Source organism: Lutzomyia longipalpis, chromosome 3 (assembly GCF_024334085.1).
Source record: "Lutzomyia longipalpis isolate SR_M1_2022 chromosome 3, ASM2433408v1".
Taxonomy (NCBI): domain Eukaryota; kingdom Metazoa; phylum Arthropoda; class Insecta; order Diptera; family Psychodidae; genus Lutzomyia; species Lutzomyia longipalpis.
This window is the reverse complement of record NC_074709.1, coordinates 19,843,480-19,861,828: the sequence shown is the minus strand read 5'-3', so window position 1 is coordinate 19,861,828 and position 18,349 is coordinate 19,843,480. Positions and strand designations below refer to the sequence as shown.

The following is an 18,349-nucleotide window of genomic DNA, read 5'->3' as shown; positions in this document are numbered from 1 at the left end:
AATTCGAATATTTGTTCCCTACAAAGTTACAGCGAAAACTGTAAAAAATTTACATAAGAAGCAATGTAAATCTCAAACTTCTAATCGCTCTCCTGAAAATCAACAAAAATGAGTTAGTATAGTATATTTTCCAACCCTCGATATAGAACGTTAGAAAAAAGTCGTTGAACGTTAGAAAAATCGTCAATTCTTAGAACAGAAACGTTAAATGTTAAAATAAACGCTTAACATTACAAAAGAAACGTTAAACTTATCATATCTGAAAGCGCCACATTTAAGAGATGAAAGAAAAGCTTAAAAAAAGAAAATGTTTTTATGCTTCACCTTGATCGTGAAAGGGTTAAAATCATACAGTTCTTATCTCAAACGACCAAAAGATATTTAATATTCAACAACCGAATTAAAAAGAATTTTTTTAAGCCTCAAATATTTATTTTCTTTAATTTGTTTGTGTTGTTTTGATAAGTGAATTGATATCATTTTTTTTCCTGTGCCTCTAAGAGATTTTGTCACATAATACATCTCACAAAATACGCCCAAGTTTCAGGTGATAAAATATTCCGCCTCCCCAATGTGCTGCACTTTAATTCATTTTCCCAGAAGATTCATCCTGTTGTTGAATGCCACAGGAAGACAAGACACCGCAATTGATTAATAAATATTTCTCAGGTACGTACAATGCCCTCTTGGGGACTGTCTGTAGATGTGGGCAAACTCACCGAACTCGAATCTCCTGCATCGGAGGATTGCGAGGGATCACCTGTTGAATTGGGATCCCCATCGAAGTCACCCTTCTGAGGATTCTCCTCGTCCAACTCGTATATGCTGATTGAATGATTCGATTGGGCATGCACCATTAAATCCCATGGATTTGTAAATGTCTCCTTGCACACTATACAAATCAATTTTGTCAAATGAGCTGCTTTTTTTCGTGTTTTGGGTGCCAAACGTGGGGTAAAATATTTCACCATCAGTGGCAAAATCCAAAAAAATATAGATTCGATGGCCGCCACCAAAAAAAGATTAATTCACAAAAATTGCAAATTGTTCCTTTTTGCAGAAAATCATTTTTCTTTTTTTTTTTTTTTGCTTTTTTTGGGCTACTCACCGTCGTCGGAATTTGTGAATTCCTGACATTTGCACGTCATCCGGAGTTGACAGTAGGTTTTCTTGTGATTTAGAATATCCTTCAAGTTGGAAAAGTGTTCTCTGCAGTTGCCACAAATCAACGTATCAGCATTACCTGGAAAGAATAGAAATTTTGAGAAACTATTCAAAAGGGGAATTTATCTGATTAAAAAAAAATCTTTTTCTTTAGGGGAGAACGGCGCAAAAAAAGTTACTCAAAAGGTTTGGGAAAGGAAGGGAGGTAGGGTAAAGTTTAGGGAGTTTCATAAAGGAGATTTTCCCACCTTACATCTCATTCTTAGATCACATTGATTTATCTTTCAGCTTTTCCTCTTAATTCACATTTTGCCCATTTCTACTGTAAAATTTATCAAAGATTTTAATAGATTTATTAAATAAAAACTCTTTAAAAAAATACTTTCAGGGATTTCTTTTTGATTTTTTTGTAACTTAAAGTGTCTTTGACTTCAAATTATATCAGACTTTAGTATTCAATTTAAGACAAATAAGAAAAATATTGGCTTATTTCCTAATTTTAAAACATAAAACTTATGAGAAAATTCATAACTAGAAGACATGGTTGAACAAGATAACTTTTCCCTTAGCAATAAAAATCCTCTGTAAGAAGTAGCTCAAGGACTCTGTGAAGTCAATAAAAATTAAACAAGCATGGATGACACATTTCCTTCTCTTCCCGCAAGAGCAAAAAAAAAGGAAAATGTTGTTTCTCCCCTTTAAATTTGCCAACCCACATGAATTTTCCACATCAAAAGTGCGGGAAATTTGCACTCTTGCTTGGAATTCTTGCGGAAAGAAACCCTTGGGGGGTTACTCATGCTGAAAATTCTCTGGCAATGGAAAAATGTCCTGAGCTTTTTCTCAGAGTTTTTTTTTGCGGAGGAGGTCACACACGCTGTATTGGGGGGAAGGAGACTTTTGGAGAAATGATTAAGGCAAAATAAGACCACCCCCACACTTTAGACCAAAAAAAAAAATTAAAGAACTTACTGTATACTTTGAAGTTGTCCGCAATATTGAGTGGCTTGTGCTGAGGTTGGTCGGGAATGGGGTGAACTTGTTGCACGGATGCATGTCCATTCGCCCTCGTACTGCCCGTATCTTCACTTTCCAGCTTCCTCCGGAACAGTGGCTTCTGCCTCGATTTGTGCTGCTGCAAGAAGATCTGATGGTGCTGATAGCCCTGTGTTAGTTGGAACAAATTCAATTTAGTTTTTGATGAAATGCCCGCCAAGCGATTGTGCTGTTGCTGTTGCATGAGCCGCTGCCTTTTCATCGGTTTCTGCAATTTTCCTTGAAACAGCGCTGACGTGTACAAACTGCAAAAAGGAATATTATTATGCTTTCTCACATGCTATATCATCTTTCTTTTGACTTTATTGTGTATGTGGCTTCAATGCTTTCAAATGTGCTTTTGATGGGCATTGAATATGGCGGGAAAGTTGCATGAGAAGTGTTGAATGAACTTTATTGTTTTGCATTTGGCGGTTCTCTTTGTAAAGCTAAAGCAATTGATAACAATATGTATACATACATATGTATGTAGTTATGTACATTATATAGATATAGACTATTTATAGCACTGCCCACAAAAACAAAAAAAATTGTGTTCAACAAATAATCAAAAATTTTCTACGTTTTTTTTTTGTATTTCTTCCTAAATTTTCTCTTAGCTGTGTAGCTAATGCTAACATTTCAAAAGAAACTCTCAAAAACACTTTGACTTTCCCTCACAGCAATAATAGGATAATTTGTGGTTTTTCCCATATGTGAAAAGCACTAATTTTCCTTCAAAATCAGATGTGGGGCGAAAAAGAAAAGAAAAAGTCCCCATTGTTGGTCCCCAAATGACCCAAAAGTGCCAATTAGGTGTGCATCATGTCATTGTTGGGGGTGCCACAAAAATATCCGGGGGAGTGTTTGACCAATCTGTCTGCCTTTTGTTGCCCTCGAGGGCTTCTTTTGTTGTCCAACTTTCTCACCTCACCCACAACCCAAACCACCCCTCCCACCCTCACCCATATGGCAACATTTGCGGTGAAAATTTCCACGCAATTGTTGTTGGGAACGGGGGGTGGGAACATCATCTTGGTGGTGAGGAATTGTGTAATAATCGTGTTTGAAGTCATGTTGTTGTGTGCCCCAAGATTCACTTGGCGCACAAACACACGTCCCAATGACACGGGAAATGCGGGAAATGATGCCAGGGCAGGGAATATAAGGAAACATGACCGTGCCACATAAAACTGTCAGCAACAGATACCATGTCATTCGTAGATTTAACTTGTCGACAATCCTCTTGTTAGAGAGCGGAACATTATGTTACTCACTGCCACAAAGAATTTCGCAACACCGTGACTGTGAGGACAATAGAGAAGTGCAGTGCTGAAAGTTGAAGAGCTGTCAGGAATGTCTGATTTTGAAGGAGGGGGGGGGCTGCGGGTTGTTAGAGGTAGGTTTTTGGTAGAAAGTTGAGTATGTTCGAAATGAGGGCTTTGGTTCCTTATTAGGTTCAAGAGGGGCAAAAAGCATGATTTTGATTGAGATCTTGAAGTTTGATTATATTAGTTCAATTTCTATTTTATTGTAGGACTCATTTGAAGAAGTTTGAGGTATATAGCGATAGTAGTTTACTAATATATTTATTTAGGAATTGTAAATCGAAATTGTAGCTGGAAAAAGAAAATTTTTGAAAAGATAATTTCGATGGTTTTTTGAGAGCTCCAAATCGAGATGAGTCTCCACGACGGTATTCTAATAGCAAATATATGTATAATACATAGTATGTATGTAGTCAAAGGAGTTTACCGGCTTTCCATAAGGAAAATCACTTTTTATTATTTATGTATTTTATTACGGGTTCCATCCGTTTAGATGATTTCCCCGGTTACATAATTTTTGTTTAAAATCACTTTTAATTAAACGTTTAAATTTTAATAAAACGTTTTTAATCAAAAAAGAATATTTATACGTAGCTAAGAATTGTAGATGATGTAGTTTCAGAAATAATCTGAAGTTAATTTTTCCAAAATTGCTCTACTAAAGAAAATTTATTCATTTTTCATTTTTCATTTTTCTTTGTCCTTCGAAAATGATTTTTATACATTTTCATCAAAATCAGTTCATTAATTTTTGTAAAATAATTGAAAGTAAATTGGAAAAATCCGTCATGTATCAAAAAGGGAGAAAAAGCACAATAGTGACGTCATTGTTGGTATTTTTGAGCTGATTTTTTGATGATTTTTAATAATTGATTCCAATGGAAAATGTGAAATGTCTTTAGAAATTTCTTATTTGCTCTTTATAATTTTCAAAAGTTTATTTATGTATATCCCGATTGCTTTTCTCATACAAAATCAGTTAAACTCCTTTTAAAAATCTTTTTTTTTATTAAAAAAAAAAAAACTTTTCAATCCAATATTTGCTCCATCTCTTTGAAAAATGAACTTTTCCTAAACCCTTGTCTCTGACTTTATTATCCCCATTCTCTTATATTAAAAATTTGACGCGTTAATTCGTATAATTAAATCTGGTTGAAGGGGCTGTAAAATCTTTCCATTAAAAGTGATTGTGCGTATATCAGACAATTAATTCCTTCTTCTCCCCCCCATTTAACGTTCCTCTCGAAAAAGTTATGTCTTCATTTTGGTTCTGCGTGGAAAATTAACGTGATAAATTAATTGTGTTTCGATGACAAATCAAAATTTAACACATGTAAATAGCAATTAGGCTATCCACCAATTTTCACCACACGCCCACATTACCTCGTGCGCGCCTTTTTCACCAAATTAATGACGAGGGGATAAAATACAATATTTTTTTTCCTTTCTCACCCAGAGTGTAAATACTCTGCGGGTGTTGTTATTGTCTCGCAAGAGAGGCGGATGAAAGTAATGAAAAATCAACAGAATAATGAGATATAAACATTAATAGGATATAAATACCCACACTCAAGCCTTCTTTTACGTATAAATAATGCAAAATTCTTGTTCACACTTTTCACACCCCCTCCCCGCCCACCACCCCTTTTTTGCACCCCATTTTCGCGCGCGCGGCGAGATGGTAAATTAAATACACACTGCAGGAAGGTCTTTCGCCAAAAGGACAAAATAAAAATTTCAGGACCATTTTCCCATTTCCCCACACTCAAAGCTCTCTCTCTCTCTCTCTCTCTTAGAGTTGTGTTTTGTGTTGGTGAAAATTGCCACACTTTTTTTTTCCTTTACAGAGAGTGGTCTGGGTGGGTAATAAAAATTAAATGGTAGAAACGTGAAAGGGTTCTTCTACGCGGTAAAGCGATGCAAAAAACCACATAAAGTGGCGCGAGAGTCACGTCAGTGAGGAAAAGGGCCTTCAAAATGAAGAAGGAGGAGTAGAGAAGAAAAAAAGTATATTTCCGTAAATATTTACGCAAATTCTCACGGATATTTAAATCACAGTGTAAATATTTGCCACTAAATTCAATTGAGGAGTTTATCTGGCGCAAAGTAAAGAGACACGCACCGAAAAATACTAATGGATGGGCGGGAGAGAACCATAAAATTCCGCAACATGAATATTTCCAGCCCCATCCAATTCATCAGGACGCGCAGTGAGGTACTTAAAAAGTGCTATATACAAAAATGTAAATCAACATTCTCCTTCACTTTCTCGCCATGGCAAAACTTTGATGGTGGCGGGATGTGTTTGAGATGAAATAACAATTTATGGATATAACGTACAAGTCTTGTCCAATTTTCGCCATTTGCAGCTTCTTGCGTCCAATTTGATGCGCCTTCGGCTCCGACACAAGATTTACATCTGTGTGAAAAGCACAAAAAGAAGAAAAAAAAAGTGAGAAAAACTTATTAAATTTATTGCTATTCTCATTTAAGAGCTTCAGGCTAGATGGAGATTCATGTTTGTGACGGGAGAAATTGCAAGGAAAGAGGTAAAATCGCTTGGAGGTGCGAAGAAGAGATTAGAGATGAAAGTTTGACCATCAGACACAGAGTTAGTACCTCATTCAATGGCTTATGATAGGATTCATATCCCTACTACATGTATGGATAACATGTAGGTGCGGATAGTCTAGCTAGAATTAGTAGAGAAATGATTTTTGAGAAGTAATTCCGAGTTATGCATCAAGAACATCAGCCCTGGAGCTTTATGCTGTTGATGGAGAATTGTTAAAAGGCAAAAGTGATAATCAATTCAAGACGAAAAATCCAACTTTCAAAAATAAATATTTAGAAAATTAATTTTGTTCAAGGAGAAATAAATGGATTGCATGCAAATGTTGGGAGAAAATCTAATAAAATAAATTTATAACACGCGAAAATCTCGTAAAATTCAACGGTGAATCTTGAGAAGCGTCTTGAAGTGACTTTTAATAGTGAAACTATTACGAGAAATGTGAGACATTAATCTTGAAAGTCTTTTATTTATCCTCTAATTCCTTGGGATTGACAGAAATAAAAAGGAGATTTTAGTAAATAAAACTTTAGAGTCTAAATACGACGTTGAAAGCACTGAAATTGTTTACTTTCTTTTAATAAAGTGTTAAAAAACAAGAAAAGTTGCAAATTCTCTGCATAAATTTTCCACAGAATTGCTCTTCTTTTGAATAGTTAACCCATTAATGTCACTTACTAAATTGAAGATAAACATTTATTCCTTCTGTCTCAATTATAGAACAAAAAAATCTTTTTCAGTAAATTCTTTTTTGATTTTTTTAAAATTTCTAACCCCTGGAAAAACCTATTTGGCCCTTTAGCAGAGCTTACAAAGATTTCTTATCAATACATTCTGAAATGTACTGGTAAGCTGACCAAGCTTACGGGAGCTGTGTTTCTTTCAGTGTACCAATTTTGTGAGAGCAAACTAGAACGCGAATTAATTTAAATAGGTACGCGCAAAGTCGGGAAAAGTTGAAAAGTCATACCCTAAGAAATGTTTGGAAGGCCATATCTCGAGAACGGATCCATAGATTTTCATAAATTTTTTTTTGTTTGAAAGGTCTTGAAGTCAGCTATAACATATCGAAAAATGAAAAAAATTTATGTCGCCATTTTCGAAAAATTCGAGTTCGAAATTTTCGAAAACTTTGTTTTTGACTTTAGCGCCTCTTGCGCTTATTTCTCGAAGTTGCAATGTTCTAGACATTTGTAGGGTTTCTCGAAACCTTTCATTTGCGCTTGAGTTGATCAAGATCGGACTTGTAGAACCCGAGATATGACATGCCAACTTTGGAAGGCTATATCTCGAGAACGGATCCATAGATTTTCTTCATTTTTGGCATGGAGCTAGATAATATGGTCAGCTACAACATATCAAAAAATGAAAAAAATTTATGTCGTCGTTTTCGAGATATTCATCGAAAACTCATCGAAAATTTTGTTTTTGATTTTTGGCCCCCTAGCGGTCACTTTTGAAACTTCGTATGTTCTAGAGAGTTGTAGGGTTTGTTGAGATCTTTCATTTGACCCCGGGTTGATCAAAATCGGTCAAGCCGTTTTCGAGTTAAGGTCGATTTTCGATGAAAAATTGTGGCGGCCATATTGACTAAACGGCTTGACCGATTTTCGAAAATGAGGTATCGTTGGAAAGCTCTCGATGGCCCCTACAACATATCTAAATTTCAGCCCTCTAGCTATAATAGCGGTTGAGATATAGCGAAAACAAAATTTTGAGGTTATTCAAAATGGCGGACGGGGGGGGTGGGGGGGTGGATTTGACCTCATAATCGGATTTCTTCAGGTCGATATTTAAACTTTGCCGTTTACCGCAAGTCTCTATCTATCACCGTTCTCTTGCAATTTAAGTTTATAATCCGGCCGGACGGCCGGACGGCCGGACGGCCGGACGGACGGCCGGCCGGAAAAAAAAAATTTTTGGCGCATACGTTTTTTGGAATGTGGGGACCCTAATTCGTGCTCATCCCAAGTTTGAGCCCGATCTGACGACTTTCGATTTTGCTCGGTACACAAAAGCTGTGTCTGAAAGAAACACAGCTAAAAGTCTGTCGTCACTTTAGACGTTTATGGAAAATGAGGGCGCTATATGTCAATTTTATAGCAATTGGAGGGCGGCCTAAAACCACAAAACTTAAACATTTTCCCCCATAAATTAGAAAAAAAAGGATATTATATTCAAACTTTTTTAAATTTTTTTCTATGTCTAATTTTGAATAAAAAATAATAAAGAACTAATATTTTTTGGTATATGTCTAGGGTCTACGGTAAAATAAAAAAAATGATTAAAATAAAATAAAAGAAAATATTTTCTTTTCTATCTTTTCTATATTACAAATAAAAAAATATTAAAGAAAATTATTTTTATAACACGAATTGTGTCTCGGCTATGTGGTCTAAAAGTAGGTACGTTATTAATCCATTAATATCTATTAATTGTTCTTCTATGTTCAAAGATTTAAAAGGAAATAACAAAAAGAATGATTCGAAGAGAAAACCTTTCCCAGCAAATCTTTTATCTTTCCTACTTTCAATTCTGTGCCTTGGTAGATATTTTTTATTCATCCAAAAGAGACACTTTCAACACACATATGGCTAATCCATTGAATCTTCTCCATGTCTTTCTCCATGGTGGACACAGGAGATTGGCGTATATGGTGAGGGAGAGTGGACAGAAAAGTTTTGAGGGTATCATGATGGACTCACACAAAAGGAGGGTGGAGGTGGGTGGATTTTTTCTTGGGGGATGGATCGAATTGAGGGTAAAAGTTGCTAAAGAAGGCGAAAAATCCCGTGGAAGGTGAAAAGTGGTGTGTGGGGGAAGATGCCACCGGAGTCACGTACAATTGGAATTGAGGTGATTTTCTCCGAATTGGTTTATTCACTTTGTTTAACTGATAGAGGATGTGATTCTTCTTCCTGTCTCCATGACTCTGTGTCCTTTTTTTCTGTCTTCCTCTCCTTCCCCACGTATTCAGATCCAAAAGATCAGATCACGTGAGTTGGGATGGCGAGAGAGGAAAAGGAAAATAGGGGAGACGAAAAAAACAGGATTTCACTCGATGGAGGTGCCGGGTGGTTTGGTGGCAAAATTCAATTAGTTGGCAATTAAAGATTACGAAGCAAGAGACATCCTAGAAGAAAATCAATTGCAGACCCGATACATCGATAGAGATTACGTTGGAGTATAGTAAAGCATTTTTATCCCGAGACGTGTTCAGAGCTGTATCTACTCGTGAATTTATGGGAATTAATTTCTCCCCCTTTTCTCAAGGAGAGGAAATGACTTGAAACGAACAATCGAAATTGCCGCAACTAAGAAATAATTTCCTCCTTCAGGTGAGAGAGATTCTCGCAGAGAAAATCTTAACATTTCACCGCACTGTCTAGGATGCTGAGGGAAATATCCAGCCCATTTCCAAAGGAGCTGAGGTTTCAGTATCAAACTAATTGTTTTGACTTTCATCTCTCTCTCTTTCTTCCTTTCCTTTTCACTGTGACTAGACCACATAAAATAGGGGTTGGTAGGAGTGGGTGGAGCTGTGAAATATTGAGTGAGGGAGATTAAAAAGTCTTACTCACCGAGCACTTGACTTAAGACCGTTCGCCCATCCTCACCATGACAAGCTTTTCTTGCATCAAAGGGATTTGCATACTGCACAAATGCGTAACCTTTGTGCATGGAAATACCTGTAAAGAAGGGAGGCTTTATGATAAACTTTTAACATTCCCTTTTACCACATATGACTTTTACAATTTCAAAACAACCAATTTAATCTTCTTTGAAAATGTAATTTTCTTGATTAAAACCGATTGTTGGGATTAGCTACATTCATTTAATTTATTTTATTAATTAGGAATGTTATTTTACCAAAAAAAATTAATTAAAATGAAATAATTCTTTAGAAAAATTCGATAATCTAATAATTCTAGATTTTGTGTCGTTTCACCATCAATTGAAATAAAGTTTAATTAACTAATTAAAAATTTATCGTGAATTAATGGGAATTAAATGAGGAATAAAATTTTATACAGGTTAAATGAGCTGCACCCCTGCTTTTTTTTTAAAAGCACACGTTAGCATCTATTTTTTTCAACCCTTTAGTTTTTTTTTAAATTTTATAAATTTTTAAAGTCTTTTATTAAAAAAAAAGAAACAAAATAAAAAATAAAATGAAATGAAATAAATCTGAAGAAAGAATTTCAGATAAAAGATAAATTGCACAAAAACATACAAATATTCTAGAGAAAATTTTAACATACTTTCTCCTTAATTTTTATAAATTGCAACAAAATTAGTAAGGTTTTTAAATATTATTTCGAGACAGAATATAAAAATGATTAAGTATTAATGAATTCTTAAAGAAAAAATAATAATGACTGAATTAAGAAAGGAATAACCTTTTATAGAGAATGAGTTTTCCTTCTCGTTTCGTTTTGAATGATTTTTGAAGTAGTTTTAAAATCTTTCTACGATTTGAAGCTTGAAATCAATGAAATATTTTTCTTCGAATCTACAGGTGATCTCAAAAAGATTTTTCTTTCTTCTTTTGAGGATTGAATTAAGCAATTTTGTTGAATTTGCAGAAATTCATTCCAATGAAACGTTAAGTAAATGTTTTTAATTAAATTAGAACTAATTTCTCTTTGTTCTATTTTGGAGAAAAATTAGGTTCGTCAAAGGGTTAACTCGTTCCTGTTGAAGACAGAGATGAATATTTCCTCCAAGCTCATACCCTCTGTGTACATCAAGTACTTGGAATATTTATGCACCACAAGCATTATTTTGAATTCATTTAATTTCTCCAATATTTGATTAAATCCACTCAATTTTTCTTAATCCATTCTACTTCGATTAATTAATTAAAATTCATACCGAGAGCTTTATAGTTTTCCGTACTCTATTTTATGCATACGTTCTATATAATTGGCATAATCCCCTTAAATCTCCTTAACAACGCGATATATTCGAAATGGAAGTAGAGATCAAAATGGATCAAACTACTATAACGACATTATTTATCCATCCCGATCCTTTTGGCATATCAGCACGAAATACTTGAAAGTTGCGTTATGTATGTTGCGAAAAAGCTCCGCTATGTAGTTCACAAAATACTATATAGTGCATCATATATATGCGTTGTTTTGTGGAGTTTAATGAAACTACAAATTTCACAGTGGAACATATTGGATTATCTTGCCATTGTGTGTTGGCTTATTGGCTTGAATCCTTTTCAATTAGAACGACACAAGACGACATCACTCTCGAGAGTCAAGTTCTCGTTCAAGAAACTCAATCACTTGCAGCAAATTACAAGTGAAATGTGTGCAATTATTAAATTTGTGTTGACAACTCGACAAGATCTCTAGACGGTGTGGTTGCTTTCTTTGGGATTTCAAGGGGGTGTGGGTGGGTGCGATGCCATGGGGGTTGGATTGAGATTTTCGTTGGGGTTTGATGCGGTGTGTGAGTCTTACCAAGGAGACGTCCATAGCGCTGAAATATCTTCTCGACATCGGTCTTTGAACACTGGAACGTGTTGAGATTCCCAACAAACACTCTGGAGTGGACAGAGAGTGGATCCAGAGAGTTTGTGTTGTTCGACACCACTGACATTTTCATTTTCATTTCACTGAAAAGAAAGTTGATTCCTCCAACTTGTTCACCATAAAGCTCCTTCTGACCCCGCGCTTCCTCTCTCGCTCTCTTTATCTTCTTCTCTCACCCCCTATATTCTTCCCAAATGCTGTGTGTGTGCCTGCAATTGAAGGCAAAATGACTCACTTATAGCTTTTCTGTCTGTCCACAATAAAGCTCTGAGGGTTGTGTGGTAAAGGTCGTGCCAGAGGGGGAGCTTTTGAGGCAATATTTTTTTTTTCTTCTTGCCCTTTGCAATTGGCTCTTGGAGGAAAATTCATCAATTTCGAATATTATCTATATACATATAAAAGTTTACTATATACAGTCGTGACCTCGTGGTAGGACCGTCGTCAAAATGACTTCTCCGCGGTAAAACGGCTTCAGAATGAGGAATTTTGCCTTCGCAGTGGGACAATTAGTATCCTACCTTTCCAATAGTACTAATTGTCCCACTGCGAAGGCAAAATTCTTCATTCTGAAGCCATTTTACCGCAGAGAAGTCATTTTGACGACGGTCCTACCACGAGGTCACGACTGTATAGTGGAAAATGTGGTCTCTACAAGTGTTTGAGAGGGGCTGGAGTGCAAAAGTTGGCGGTGAGATGTGAGAAATTTAATAAGATCTCACGCATCACAGTGCGTGGTGTGGGGATGTGAAGCTTTTTGGTTTCGTTGGTTTCATCACACACAGAGTGAATTACAGGTGGGATAAAGAACACCACCGAACACATGAACTTTGTAGCTACAAAGCAACATGGAAAGTTTGTAATGCTGAGAGTCTTACATGTGTGAGGGGGGGGTGTAATTAAGTTTAAATCTAGTGGAATGAAATTCTAATCGGTTGCAAATGCGCATCTAAATTGCTTCGAAAACTCAATTACAGAACTAATTTCGCCTCAGCACCCCAAACTATCACTGCTTCTTCACTTTTCTCCATATCCAACAACATTTTATACTTTCTTCCTGGGACTTGTTCTTTTTCTCTTTTTTTTCCCGCTCTCCCCATTCTTGCACCTTTCTCCGCCAATGCTCTCATGTGCCAAATAACATATGCATGGGCTGGAATAAATGCTCGCCACCCACTCTTTACGAGGGAATGGTGTTCTTGTTAATTTTTCATTCACTAATATTCAGCAGAGCATTCAACGTGAAAAAAAATTCGGATGAATTTCTTTTGTGCATGTGGGGGAAGATTAGGAAATTTTCTTTATTTTTTTTTCCTCTGCGGAGGGCATCTCACCACCACTGGGTAGGAAGAAAAAGAAAAAATTGCCATGTTTCACCTCTCGTGGAAGCACTTTAAATGAAAAATTACCCACAATAATTTTCTCTTAGTCCCAGCCGCCGAAAATTCCTTTCACGGCTCCATGAGAAAATTAGAATTCACTTTTATTCACTTATACCCATGATTTTCCACACAAGAGAGCGGATTTTTTCACCTTCCCCGCGTGTGCAAAAAAAAAAAACAACCCCAATCGAGCCCGTTTTTGGGTAATTCACACGTATATTGCGGGGGCGGGAAATGCGAAACTTTTCAACACACACCGAGAAATTCACAACCGCCCCAAAGTCACAACAGCGCGACGTGGAAAATCTTTTTTGACGTATTTTCACGGAAGTGACAAAGATGCGGGCAGCAACACAACCACCAAGTAGCGTGAATGTGGCGAGACTGATACGGCACGGTGATTTTCTGGTTTACTCCACTGTGAACACGAAGGGGCACTGTGGGGAAATTTTCCGGTGAGTCGAGTGCGGGAAAAAGGGGAAAATCAGACGGAATGTGATTTCCACATGCAAAAGGCGAGTTATTTTAAGGGGAGGAAATTCTATTTGGGGAAGTTTCGCCAATTTCACAGAGGGGTTGGTTTGTGTGTATTCCCCAACAATCGGCTTTTGTGTGAAAAAGTGTCAATATTGTCGTGAAAAAAAAAAACCTGACAAATATTTACCATGAAGCTTCAACCCTTTGTCAAGGACGTACCACAGGAGATGAATTCAGCAAAGAATGCGGGGGTGGGTGGGCTAGCTATTGATGAGGGGCCCCATGAAGGCAGTATTTGACTTTGTGATTGTCTCATAGGCAAACAAATTGTTTAAAAATCCATTTGGAAAGAAGAGGTAATGGAAAAGAATTGATTTTACGATGGGAATACATCTTATACTTATCTAGTTTTGAAGCAAAATTGTACATATTAGAGGGGAGATCGAAGCTATTTGTTGCATTTTTAGAACAATTATGTACAATTTTTCTTTGAATCTATTGATATTTTATTGAGAATTTATTTTAATAAAAATCTTATTAACCCTTGAAGGATTTTTCTCGCCACTGAGACCAATTTGATTTTTTAAATTGTCAAAAATTAATGTACTTGAACTATTGTGATAAATTCTATTTAAATATGCGTAAATAAACTCAATTACTTCAGGTTCGTCGAAAGAAATTTTGAGAAAACATTTTCTTTTTATAGGATCCTCCAAAACGGTTAAAAATAAGTTTATTTAACGAATTTTTATAATATTGTGAGGTTATGTTCTTTACGCCAACACAAATTCACTGTAAAATATTTTTTGCGTTGAACTTATGATTCAATTGAAAAATTACATAAAAAACATAAGAAAATGCATAAAAAGAAGACAAAATTAAATTATTTTGAGATAGACTTTTGCTCAAATTTTAATATATTTGATAAAACTATAAAAAAAATTGAGGTTATGTTCTTTGCGCAATAGGTAGGTACACAGCACAACAAAGAATGAAAATAATAGGACCTTTTACTAAAACGTTGAGTTTAATTGATTTATAACTGAATTAATTAAATAAAAAATTTCTATTTAATTGGAGCTTTATTTCATCAAAATTGATCAAGCCATTGTCGTAATATGTTGAAAAAATACTTTTGAATCTATACAGCTATATTGACTAAACGTCTTTACCGATTTATAGGTATGAATATGAAAAGGAAGAAATTCATTCAAACAAAATTATCATAATTAAATCAATTATCAAAAAAAGTTTTAATAAAAATTACAAAAATCTTTTTACGTTTACTAATTTCCTACATTTTGTACGAGAGGTCCCCTAATACATAATTTACAAATTATATTAATTTATATGATTTATATATACAAAAAATAACATTCACAACAAAACATTCATTTGATTAATGAAAAATATAGAATTGAATCCTTTTTCAATCTATCAAAATGAAAATGTTACACAAAAAAATGTAAAGAAAGTATTTTTAAAAGATTATTTTGAGCATTTTTATTTAATTAACTAAAAAACGATACACAAAAAGCAAAGTGATGTTAAATTAAAAAATGGGGAAAGAGGAAACATGAAAAACTAATGAGAAGTAGGTATGTATCGTATGTACATATATGGATTTTCCAGTCTGGGTGCTGCATCCCAATTGAAAGCATTTCCTCTCGATTTATTCCACTAAAATCGATCGGGAGTGCTCTTTTCGGTGTCACCGAGAATTGGGGTTAGAGCTGCAAATTTTCATTTTTCATCTATATTGCACAAGCACAGGGGTGTGTGCGGGGGTGATATGGAGACTTTTATGGAAAACACTCACGTCACTGATATGAAATTGAGATCAATTGATGGTTTGTGCTTCACATTGATATTTATTGAAAATTTATCGATTATAAGGGGAATATTTTGGTGCTGAGATCTCTGTGTGGTGTGTGACATCCACCACCCCTATTGTTATCTATGGTGCTATATGGGGGGGGGGGGTGAAGGGTGGGTGGTGTAGCAATCGATTGCAAGATATTGAGGAGACGGAAGAGAGGGGGTGGGGGTTGTTTGTCAATGTATTGTATCAAAATCCAATCAGATTTTGAAGGTAATTGATAAGCCATGACAATATACAACCAATAAGCTCTTCCACATTAATTACCTGAGCATTCCACTCTGTTGGAAATCGTTCTCATTCTTGCCATTATTGCTCGTCGCTTGATATGGCCTAATGATGAAATGCTTCCTCTTCATGTACTATTTCAGATTTATTATGTACCTACATCTTGACTTTGACCTTCTTCATGTAGCCACATGAAAGGAAAATGCCGAAGCATTGAAATATGCCATTTAGAATTTCTAATGCTAAACTGCAAGATAGATTGCATTTTGTCGATGTGATCAAAAGAGCAAGATCACCAATACCCAAATGCCACCCATTCACAAAATTTTCTCAATTGCATTTGATTTGTTGTGTGTGAGAAGGGATTTTCAGGTGTCGTATTGCCAAAATCAGGGGGTGTTTATCTGAGAAATAATTTGACTAATATTGTACTGATTTCGACGAGAAATTTCTTGAAATTTGAATGGTTTAAAATACTTTTTACATCAAGCTTTAAAAAATATTTTCGTTGAGGAAAATAAAATAATTTCATTTATCAATTGATTGAGTCACATGACTTAACTCAATTGATTGCGCAATTATTATTTAATCATTGATGAATCTGATTGACGCAATCATTATTGAGCATTTGTTGGCTCAATCAAAATGTTTACTGGGTGCTTAACAAGATTGGAAAATAATCGCATATTTTTCATTCAGATAACCACCCCTTGGTGGCCACAAAATTCTATAATCCCTACAATCCTGAATACTCAAATAATACTCAAATAAATTCAATAGCAAAGCATATTTTACGAAGTCACTGAACCCATTTAAGACGAAGATTCTCGAAAAGAAATTACAGAACAAATACCTCATTGACTTTTAACATCTCTTCGTGATATCCTTTTGATATAAAAAGAAATCAATTCTATGTGGATTTTTTGAGGCAATATTGCGCTTCAAATGTGATTAAGAAAGTGAATCAATCTGTAGGCAAGTTTCGGCGAATATAGAATTAATTATTTATTCTAAATTCTTGAGATAATTCAGTGAGACTTGTGAGTAATTAAGATGTGTTGATTGAGATTTACAATTTGCTCTTTTCTTCCCGTTTCTGCCATGTCTTTTATACCGCCAACAGAGTATTTTCACGCATCGTATAAAATTTATTCACCTCCTCCGAATTAACATTTCGCACCATGCGGTGAGAAGGAAAAAAAAAGAAGAAGAGAGAACCTATCTCTGTCAAGAACTTCTCGTAGTCAGTGAAAGAAGAAACAATTAGGCGAGTCGCGTAAGTGGAGAAAATTAAATGCAGAAGAAAGTTTTTTTTCCTTTAACTTTTGATGTCATCCCATGGACTTTTTCTCCATTGTCACGAGGCGGTTTTTTCTTTCTTCCACATTCCAAAAGAAGCGAAAGGAATCAGCACTTGGATGGCATAAGGAAAAAAAAACCTTCCACCGAGAGTAGCACGTTAAATTCAAATGGCTTTTATTCCCTTAGCAATTTATTCATCCAACGAATGTCACTCACCATTACCTGGAAGCTCCATTACTTTCGTAGCATTTTCAATTTGCCCATCGCTTTTCATCGTCACGAAAATGTCGACACTTTTATAATATTATTCACTTATACAAAGTATTTGTTTACTACACCCATAAATGTCTCACAACTCCTAATAAATTCTTTACAAAAAAATAGTTTTAATTTTTATTTAGTCAAAACTTTTCAAAGAGAATTTTAAAAAAATCTTTGAGTTTTATTGTGGGAATTATTTAGAGATAAAATAAAACTATATTTGTGAATTTTTAAAACTAATTTCATAATAATTGCACAATATAGTGTTCGAAAAATTCTTTTATTTAAAGTTATAAATTACATTTTATTACGAAGTAAGTTCTTTAGCTTCCGTACAGTTTGCCTTCCATTTTTTTATCTATGATTTTTACCGCGAAATGCCCCATTTTCCCCACCTTTACTTTTTCACCATTCAAATTCACCATCCCTCCTACCCCACCTCGGGTGCGCGCCAAATTCAAATTTAAATAGTTTTATTATCTTCCCTAGCAAATAGTAAGTTATTCAGTTCTTCAAAGAAGTTACAGACTAACTAAGCAAGTAAGAGATAGTTAATCAGCGCATAGCCAAGTGTCACTTTGTATGATCTCTTCCGTGGATATTTTGCTTAATTTTTCATGAGAAGCACCACAAAAGTTACGTCCTGCCGCTGACATCCAAGATGGAGCCAAAATAAACCTAATTAAAGCCACGTCAGCATTAACCGCTTAAGACTCTTCGGTCATTCAATTAAATTTTCATTTCATAACGCATCTTGAAGTATAATACCACAATTCCATCTTCCCGCCCCACCGTGTGCTCCCTTTGTAACCCATATTACATCCTGTGGGATGGCGTGTGGATTCCCTTAAGTACGCAGCTCTCTCCAAAGGGGCACGTCAGGCAGGCGGGGGAATGGGGGTGTGGGTAAAAAGGGTCCTCATTCGGCTGTGTGGCTCTTAAGCGCATAGAGAAGGGAGGTTCAACTCAAGTGGAAAACATCATCGTGTTTTATGTGGTGATGAATAATTATTGTCTTTCTAATGAATTGCTGATTAAATTGGAGACAACAGTCGGTCTCAGGCGGAGACTTTATACGACTAGAGAGCCCATATCGTATGGACCCTACATCAAATAATCAGTGCGTTGCTCTCTGTATGTAGTTGACTCCACAAGCTTTTGCTCTTGGTTTTGAA

General features: G+C 35.4%; 1 protein-coding gene across 4 annotated transcripts; it reads right to left on the bottom strand.

The window, feature by feature from the left end:
* Positions 1-410: 410 nt before the first annotated feature.
* LOC129792524 (uncharacterized) lies at positions 411-13,417 on the bottom strand. 4 transcript variants are annotated; one of them, XM_055831628.1, is made up of 8 exons: positions 13,023-13,417; positions 11,577-11,857; positions 9,681-9,788; positions 5,868-5,946; positions 2,137-2,465; positions 1,109-1,243; positions 720-919; positions 411-610 (listed from the first exon to the last, which is right to left on the bottom strand). In XM_055831628.1, the coding sequence occupies exons 2-8, from the start codon at positions 11,725-11,727 to the stop codon at positions 584-586; spliced, it is 1,029 nt and encodes a 342-aa protein (XP_055687603.1). In that variant the 5' UTR covers positions 11,728-11,857; positions 13,023-13,417; the 3' UTR covers positions 411-583. The 4 variants fall into 4 exon arrangements, with proteins under 4 accessions (XP_055687603.1, XP_055687601.1, XP_055687602.1 ...); XM_055831626.1 differs by having other exon boundaries at positions 13,055-13,417; XM_055831627.1 differs by having other exon boundaries at positions 13,059-13,417.
* Between the last annotated feature and the right edge of the window lie 4,932 nt (positions 13,418-18,349).

Excerpts from the sequence above, each read along its gene's own strand:
- LOC129792524 (XM_055831628.1), bottom strand. The coding sequence starts at position 11,727 with ATGAAAATGAAAATGTCAGTGGTGTCGAACAACACAAACTCTCTGGAT. Across the intron at positions 5,947-9,680 it reads GGTCTTAAGTCAAGTGCTCG|ATGTAAATCTTGTGTCGGAG; the intron begins GTGAGTAAGACT and ends CTTTTCACACAG. Across the intron at positions 611-719 it reads ATGCAGGAGATTCGAGTTCG|GATGAATCTTCTGGGAAAAT; the intron begins GTGAGTTTGCCC and ends ATTCAACAACAG.